Genomic DNA, 8,991 nt, shown 5'->3' on the forward strand with positions numbered 1-8,991 from the left:
AAAACTAAGTGTTTTTAGCTAAGAATAAACTAAAAAAGTTACACAGTGTAGCTTTAACACTTCTAATCTTGGTTTTATTTTTTTATTGTTTTTAAAAACATTGTTTACACTTAATTTTAAGGTGTCAGTATTACAGTGCAATTATACATTTAAGTGTTAACTACATGTTCTAACTATAGGGTTAGGGTTAAGATTAGGGTTCGGTTGAGGGTTAATTGCACGTAACTATGCATCATTTTTATGTATTACCATGGTACCTACATGTAACGTGTAACAATGACACTGTAAAACAAAGGGTTACCTAAAAAAATTGCCAGTGAAACTTCAACTCTTCCAGACTGTGTACTGTGCCACTAGGATGGGAGAACATATTTCTCAATAACAACTAAAAACATAAATCACAATAGCAAACATTTATAGCCTTCTCCATAGTATTTCTGTTTCTGTTTCAGAGGTTTTACTTTTCCCTTAATCCAAAATGTTTTTTTCACTGTGAGTTACAGCATGTTGCTTTTTGAAGTATATATTTGCTTAATCTGATTACAGATCATTGGATTGTCAGTGTGCCATAAAAAAGTGCTCTAGAGAGAGCCGCTGTCCAGCCAACAATGGCCGTCCCTCCAGCCAGCAATGCACCTGCCGCACTCTAACCAGCTCTCCTGTCTTGCACAGATAACACTTTCTACCCTCTCTTCCATTTTTTATGTGTGTGGGGGGTGCAAATATAAGGATTTATGACCCCTCCAGTCCTTTTTTTTTGGAGACGGGGGCTCAGACAGAGTGGGAAAAATTTTGCATGCAGCATGTGAATTGGTTTAGACGTATAAAGAGATCAGGGCTAATCGGTTGGCACCAGAGACACTTCTGCATTCAGCCTCCTTTCGGGGAGGGCAACGGAGCGCGGGAGTGAATGCATGTGAGAGAGGGAGGGAGGGAGAAGCCCATGATCTGCTCCATTGTGATAACAGATTTAGGCAGAGTGTGGGGTTCCGATAAGGAAAAGCACACTCAATAGAAGATTAGCCGCATACTTGGAGTAGAACAGTGAAGGAGAGGAGGACACTTGGAAAGAAGAGGAGACGTGGGATGTGTTAGTCATGCTGAAACAGATTCGGTTTATTATTTATTATTAATAATTACGCTCTTTTCATCATGTTAAAATTTGCTTTAAATATCAGTTGCTTGTGTTATAGAGCTTAAGTCTAATCTTAGCAGATTTATCCATTTAAAACGTATCACAGCACAATATATTGATGAAAGAAGTCTTAGATATGCATAGTCCAAAAAAAATATAAAGTGCTTTTCACAATGCACATTGTTTCAAAGCAGCTTTAAAGGAAATCATGATGATAGTGTTTATAATATCTTAATATCATCATGCCTTAAATTTGCATTAAGCAGATTAGAGCTGGATGATAATATAGTTTTGTGACAAAAAAAAAAATCAAGCAGTTGAGATTTGCTATTTAGTTCATATCTAAATGGGAGTATACTGTATGTACGCAGATTAAATTGGTCATACTTATATATAAAGCTTTGTATAAAGAGCGGGGGCGATGATAAAGTAACATTTTGTGCCGAATTAAAAAAAATTAAGCAATTTAGTTTTGCTATGTGGATAAAGTTAGATATACTTACACCGTGTATATATATATATATATATATATATATATATATATATATATATATATATATATATATATATATATATATATATATATATATATATATATATACACACTCTAAAAAATGCTGGGTTGTTTTAACCCAATGTTGGGTCAAATATGGACTAACCCAGCGAATGGGTTGTTTTAATCCCACGGTTGGGTTAAATATTTGCTTAAAACAATCCAATCTCTGGGTTAAAGCAACCCAACTGCTGGGGTAGTCCATATTTGACCCAACATTAGGATGTTTTTTACTCAGAATTTTTTAGAGTGTATATATATATATATTTAAATATATATAATAAATATATATAAACTTTATATAAAGATCTGAGTGATAATCTAGTTACATTTTGTGTCAGAAAAAAAATTATACATAAAATCTCAATTGCTTGATTTTTTACTATGATATAATATATGTGAGTATACTGTATGTATAGCCTATATCCCACTTTATATATTGAGCTGTGCAATAAATTAATTGTTTATGGTATATGTTTAGTTTATTCTAAACATTGTTCGTTTTTTCAGATATTTAAAGTTATGACGTGTGTTGTTTGAACATTAGATCTAAAACAGAAGGGTTAGGATTAAAATTAAAATAAAATTAGGATTAAAATTAAGATAAAATCATATATATGAAAAATCATTTATATAAAATCTTAATTGCATGATTGTTTGCTATTAATTGTGAGTATACTGTATGTATACCCTAAATCCCACTTTATATATTGAACTGTGCGATAAATTAATTGTTTATGGTATATTTTTGGTTTATTCTAAACATTGTTAGTTTTGTCAGATATTTAAAGTTATGATGCGTGATCTTTTGAACATTAGATCTAAAACAGAAGGGTTAGTTTAAATAAGCATTAGTAGCCTTTCACAGTCGCCAGCTTCGCTTGTCCGTGTTTGGTTTTAGGATCACAAAGTTTCCTTTTTTGTGTTTGCAGTTGTGATTGTGTGTTGTGTTAAATGGCGATTAGTACAGAGGGCGGTCAGCTGCTGATTTCAAACGGAACAGCTGCCCATAAACTCACTCTTCCTCTGTGATGATGACTCGAACACGTTTTCTTTTACACTTAAGGTCAAAAGTGGTCTATAGACCAGTGTGATCGGAACATAAACAATAGATGTATGCTCATTCCCAGTGTTACATACATTTATCCAAAATCATCTTATAATAGGCTGAATGTCACAAAGTAATTGTTAGGTCTTATTTCGCCCCAAAAATCTAAATAAAATAAATACATTTTCAGTTTGACCTCCTGACTTTAACACATTTACCCCTCAAAAAATATTAATTGCAGTAAAATATGACTTGTTCTTAACATGCATAAAGGACATATTCTTTGCATGTTCCATGGGATTCGGCCAGCTACTAAACATTTGAAATAGTCAGTGTATATGAATCATTTGTTTAGTCTAGTCACTTCTTTATAGGGGTGCAGTTTAAGAGGTTAAACATTTTTTTAAAACATTTTTTTTTTTTTTACAAAAGTAGAGACCTCAGACACACAGTTTGTGTTTTTAGTTTTGTGTAAAATCCTTTTTAAATGTCTAATTAAATTACGATACATTTTCTGAACTGATGTTCGATTGTAAATCTTTCTGCACCTGATTGGTCACTGGCGAGTGTGGATTTTGACTCCAAGATGACCTCTGGCATTAGACCAAAAGTTAAGCTGTGTATACAATCCCCTCTCTCATGTGGCTTGGACACTTCCAGAGGTCATCGCTATGGTCACACAGCTCTTAAACTGCCGCTGCAGTGACCAATTATCTGACCACAACATAAAAGCCAGCATCTTCAGAGCAGACCAATACGGTCACACACACTTTCACCAGCCTGATGACGTTCGATTAAGATATTTTAGTTAATTCGAAGAATGTTTGAATAAGCCTTTTTACTTATTTGAATATAAAACCGACTAATAAATGAACAAAATACATAATAATTTTCAAGTAACATTTATACGATTCATGAGAAAAAACATTCTACAATATTTTATAATAATGAATGCACAAAAATAATCTTTGGCAAAACATATTTTGTATTTGCAAATGCAGAGAAGTTTAAACAATAACATTTTCCATTTAATAAATTACAATTTAATGTACAACTAGTTGCATGTGCTGAATCCATTGTTAGCATAAATATTAAATAAAAACATTAAATACAATCAAATAAATTAACATTTGAAATCTGAGCCGTTCACTGGCTTCAATCTCAAACAAAACATTCTTGAGTTTTTAGGAGATTAAATTATATTAATACTAAAAAAAGTATTGAGGAGATGCTTCCAAAGTGCATTCTTGACAATGCTTATGTTGTTCAGGGTTTCCACTCGATTACGCATGACAGCAAATTTTAAAGTACTGGTGAATAAAGTGTCTCTGGGTTCCCACAGATCATTCATTTCCAAAACAGCACGAGTGATTGTGATGTCATAGTGAATACATGAACATTCCGAGTTCCGGAAATCCACTCCAGCTTCGTCTCTCTCCATGGCGATGGAACTTTCAAAAAAATGTCACAATCACAGAATCCTCTCACAGAATGCTCACGCCTCAGTTCAGAAGCGCATGTTGGTTCAGTTCTACCACGCTTCTGAACTGTCGCAGCTGGATCCGGGCGAGGGTGGGTCGGTGTCGCTGGTCCAGGTGCGGTCGGTGCGCAGGTTCTGCATGTTCCCAGTGAGGAGCGTGAGGAGCGCGGCTTGCGAGTGAGTCGACGGCTCTCCGCCCTGGCTCTCCAGCAGAGTCACCAGGAAGTTGATGTAGCGCATGGCCAGCCGCAGGATCTCGTTCTTGCTGAGCTTTTTCTCAGGCGGGTGCGTGGGAATGAGTTTCCGCAGCTCCGCGAAGGCTGTGTTAACATTGTGTTGGCGCCAGCGCTCTCGTGTGTTGGTGAAAACCTTCCTGGTCATGATACTGCGGTACTTCTGAAAAAAACACACACAAAAAAACAGACGGTCATGCCATTGCATATTACCTATTGGGGGGAATATATATATATATATATATATATTTTTTTTTTTATATATACATACAATATATACTTTTTTTTTTTAATTCGATAGAACTAATTCTGTTACAAACAAACAATATCTTACCACTTTCCGTTGTCTTGAAGCTCTATGAACGCTGGTGCATCAGGAACAAATTTTCTTGCATGAAAAATCCAAAAATAGTCCCGACGGCAGGTGAAAGGAGCAGCGAGCAGAGGGTTTAGGAAAGATAAAATGCTGTCAGGTTATACTCGCCCGCATCCGTCCTCTCACTCTCACTGAACCCTTGAAAAAACTCCTCAGACAGAAAACAGGGTGAGGGAGAGAGAGGATGTGAGAGAGGGGTGGGGTTTGGCTTGCGCCTCTCATTTTTATAGTCATGCTGCTGTGACGTCGCAGGGTGTGAGTGGAGGAAAATATTTTACATCTGCCATTAATGCGTTTAAATCGATTAACATAATTCATCATGTTCTCATTCACAGCTATAGCATTCAGGGGCTAAATACGAGGAAATCCAGCTTTTGACCGACTGAACATGTAGAACAAAATGCAGTCTAGTGTTTAAACCAAGCACGGCACATTAATATAAAGCTTTTGTCTCATGCAGCGTATCCCAGACTTAATCTTGACTTCACAGCAGCGTCAGAAAATCTATTCTATTTTTGCTCTATTCTTTTATTTTTTACATTATTAAATGTTTAAATTATATTAATATAATAATTTATATTAATTATAATTATAGTAATTTATAATTTATATTTAATCTTGACTTTACAGCAGTTACAAAACTATATATTAAATACTAAATATTCATTTTAATTTTAAATATATACATTATTTTCATGACATTTAACTTTTTTAATTACAACTTTCAAGGTTTAAAAGAAATACTGCATTCATAAATACTTCACACTGCCAGGCGGTCATATAAACAGGCCAAACTAATTAAAAGGAAGGTATAATCATATGATTTTCATTCTAACATTGTGTTTAACCAAAAAGTTCACTATGCTTCTAAATTGTTTTGAAAGTTATTTTAGTGTTTTGATGTTTAATCCACTGAATAATATCCAATATAATAATGCTTTCCTCTCTTTAAATGTCAGCTTATAAATCTTCACAATGCAGATCTTCTCTAATGGCACTTAATGACGTGAAGGAACCAGCGTATACCATTTTTATTGATGTGAGTTTAAGTTTATTCATTATTATTTTCTTACACACTTTCACATTCACCCCATCGGGCAACAACAGAAACGACGGACTATTCAAAGCAGACTTATTGCCTATGAGCTCTAACAAATACGTGGCCGTTGTATAAAATGTGTTTCTCTCTATTGTCGGGATGCTGGACGTCCACCTGCTAACAGATCTATTACAGCCACTCTGACCCATAGTGAAGTGACATCATAATGAAAACCTTCCTCTGATTGGACAACACGGTGCCAAAAACCGCACGGCATATTCACTCTGACGGAGTAATAATATGGGTTTTGTCTGGATGATGGTAATCTTGTTTAGCATGTCCTGGGGCTCCACATAAATTACACTAGGTTATGACAGAGGCAAGCTTGTGGATCAGCACATTCTTTGGGGCCAAGGTCTCCGAAGCCCCCTCTCGCCCTCTCCCGCACTCTCAACCTCCCTTCAGATCAAAAGCTGGTGTCTCGCTGCAGCAATTGTTGCGTTAAAAGTCTCTCTGAGAATTGTGGGGGATTTGCATAATGGGATTATGGAGGGATTAGGAGTCAGGCAGAGGACAGACACAGTTAGAACGGAGTTGAATTCACAACTCCATTCATACAGACTCGACCGCTCGACACTCCTTGCACCTGCAGAGCTGCCTTTCAGATCGGCCAAAAACTTCAACAACACGCAAACCTGCCCGAAACGAAACTCTCAAACTTTCGGCCTACCTGAGCTCCGGTTTCTCGCGGCATATCGCAATTGTTTCTCCAGCAATGCAAAATGAAGGCTTCAGCTGCCCAGATGTTTCTCCTGTGAAAATACTCCAGTAATCTCTCAGATTCGGTCCAAAATCTGCAATCAAAAGTTATAATAGTCAATATTAATTCAAATATTTCTCATTAAATTCTTATAACGATACCAATGATCAGCGCTGTGCAATCCAAACAAACTATCAAATACGTCTGTTTTCATTAAGCTTCATGAAATTCCAAGACAAAGCTGATGTTTACATGAATTAAAAGCAACTGAGAACTAAATTTTAAGGAAATATGAAAGAAATACAATTTTGCTTTAAAAATAATAATATATATTTATACATTACATCATTTAAATACATCTAAAATTTATATTATATATTTAAACATCACACATACATCTATTTTAAATATCAACATTTTAATAAATGTTAACAAATATAAATTATATTGAAATATAAATTGTATAATTCATATTTCATCAGGCAAATAGCTACAATATATTATTTAAAATAAAAATAATATAAAGTAAAACTGTAAAGTATACACACACACACACTTTTTAGTATCTATTATTTAGATTTAAAAATAAAAATATATATTATATTTGAAGTATATACAGTATATTATATTATTTGTATTATTTGTATTATATATACAGTATATTATATTATTTGATATTATTTGTACTGTGTGTGTGTGTGTATGTGTATACATAAATAAAATGGGTGGAAAAGGAAAAAAATAGCCAATTAGCAAAATAAAGCAAGTAACTTACTGTATGGTTAGTGGTTTGTTCAGACTGCCTCAGCGAGGACCTATTAATGGTAGGAACCTTTCCCAACTGTTTCCAAACCCATTTGAGCATTTAGTACACTGTTGACAATGCAGTAAGAGTGACAATTGATTTGACCCAATGCTTGCAATGAAGAGAGCAGTTAAAAAGGGTCAGATTTGAACAGCATGCTCTGTTCTCACAGCTTTTTTCCATCTGAAAGAGCGCGGTGATTACGGTCACATTACTGACGCGTTTATTTAAAGCGCTGTGTTTTACTGCCTCAGACTGGACACACGTCTTCCCCCTCACGCCCTTGTGTCCGAAAACTGTGGTTTTATTTGCTTTTGTTTGTGTAGGCAAACGTGGCAGTTCAGATGGTGTTCGAGTTATTTATGGAGCTTGTTTAGCGTTTTACAGAGGCTGAGACTAACGGGGGGTGCAGAGAGAATGAAAGGGAGCGTGATGGAGAGAGGAAAATGCCCTATGGGAGTGTCTTTTCTCGAGCTCATTCCTGCGAGGGGCTGCCGTCAGACTGCTGGCGCGCTGAGATAAGCCCCTCCGACCCCCATCACTCTCCCTCTCTTCCTCCTCCTCTCAACGTGCGCTGCTTTCTCGCTGCTCTGACTGTCAGCGATAAGAAGATTGTCCTGTAATTGAATGACTATCTTTCTATCACACTCATTTAAGAAAATAGCGAAGGGCTGGAAACGTGTGTGGTGTGGGAGATAAATTAATGGCCACTGTCACCATATTCACCAAATGACATCCAGACCGGTAATTTAGAAAATGTTTTTTTAATGCCAATCAATTCAGCTTCACATCCCGAATGATTTATTCAGTTCCAGACCAGTACACAAATGCGTAGCCACAGCGTGACCTCCTCTAAATAAGCGATGTTGCAGGAGTAACGTGTAGCAAGAAATGCACGCAGTCGCATGTTTGTCAATACAGTGGCACATTTGAATAGAGCTCTTGCATCTGAATGCAGATGCATTCTTCACACCTGCTTCTGTGTACATACTATAAAGCTAACAGATGCATGTGTGCACACGTTCACTCTCCACTGTAGGTCAAAGGTCAGTAGATAAAGGAGCCACGTAATACTGCGGCCTAGTAATTAGAGGAAAAAAACAACACGGCACTAAATACTTTTGAACAATCAAAACTCAAACCCTCTGCTGTGTCCTATGTACGTTTAAAAAGAAAAATCTAGTTAAATCGAATAAAAACCTGTTCTAAAAAAAATAACAAATAAAATAAAAAACCCACAAAACTTCACACATTTAGATTATGTAAATTTCCTTGACTTTACTAGCTGTTTGTGATTTTTTTTAATGTTTATTTAAATTTTAGAGAATAACTGTAACAAGTAATTAGTGCATTATTTGTAGTAGTTATTTATAATCATATATTAAAAATAATTGTATAGTTGAACATTAGAAAAAAAATTAGTTACAGATGTTTAATAAAATAATTTTTATTTTAAACCACTGACTCTGGGACCCCTTTGAAAAACAATAAATACAAAAATTATTAATATATTTTTAATCTGCAACTGTTAAATAAAATAAATACAACTATTAAATCTAATA

The 8,991-nt window shown here is 35.3% G+C and overlaps 2 protein-coding genes across 2 annotated transcripts in view; both read right to left on the reverse strand.

The window, feature by feature from the left end:
* Positions 1 to 8,755, reverse strand: part of LOC137071492 (UDP-glucuronosyltransferase 2A1-like) — a 51,412-nt gene extending 42,657 nt beyond the window's left edge. Inside the window, exons 1-2 of the mRNA XM_067439548.1 lie at positions 7,400 to 8,755; positions 6,595 to 6,718 (exon numbers count right to left, since the gene is read on the reverse strand). The gene's annotated coding sequence lies outside the window, so the exon portion shown is untranslated. The remainder of the gene's footprint in view (positions 1 to 6,594; positions 6,719 to 7,399) is intronic.
* Positions 3,702 to 5,281, reverse strand: tal2 (T-cell acute lymphocytic leukemia 2). The gene is made up of 2 exons (XM_067439556.1): positions 4,784 to 5,281; positions 3,702 to 4,612 (listed from the first exon to the last, which is right to left on the reverse strand). Exon 2 carries the CDS (start codon positions 4,595 to 4,597, stop codon positions 4,268 to 4,270), a length of 330 nt encoding a protein of 109 aa, XP_067295657.1. The 5' UTR covers positions 4,598 to 4,612; positions 4,784 to 5,281; the 3' UTR covers positions 3,702 to 4,267.
* Positions 8,756 to 8,991: the final 236 nt, after the last annotated feature.

This window comes from Pseudorasbora parva, chromosome 3 (assembly GCF_024679245.1).
Source record: "Pseudorasbora parva isolate DD20220531a chromosome 3, ASM2467924v1, whole genome shotgun sequence".
NCBI classification, from domain to species: Eukaryota; Metazoa; Chordata; class Actinopteri; order Cypriniformes; family Gobionidae; genus Pseudorasbora; species Pseudorasbora parva.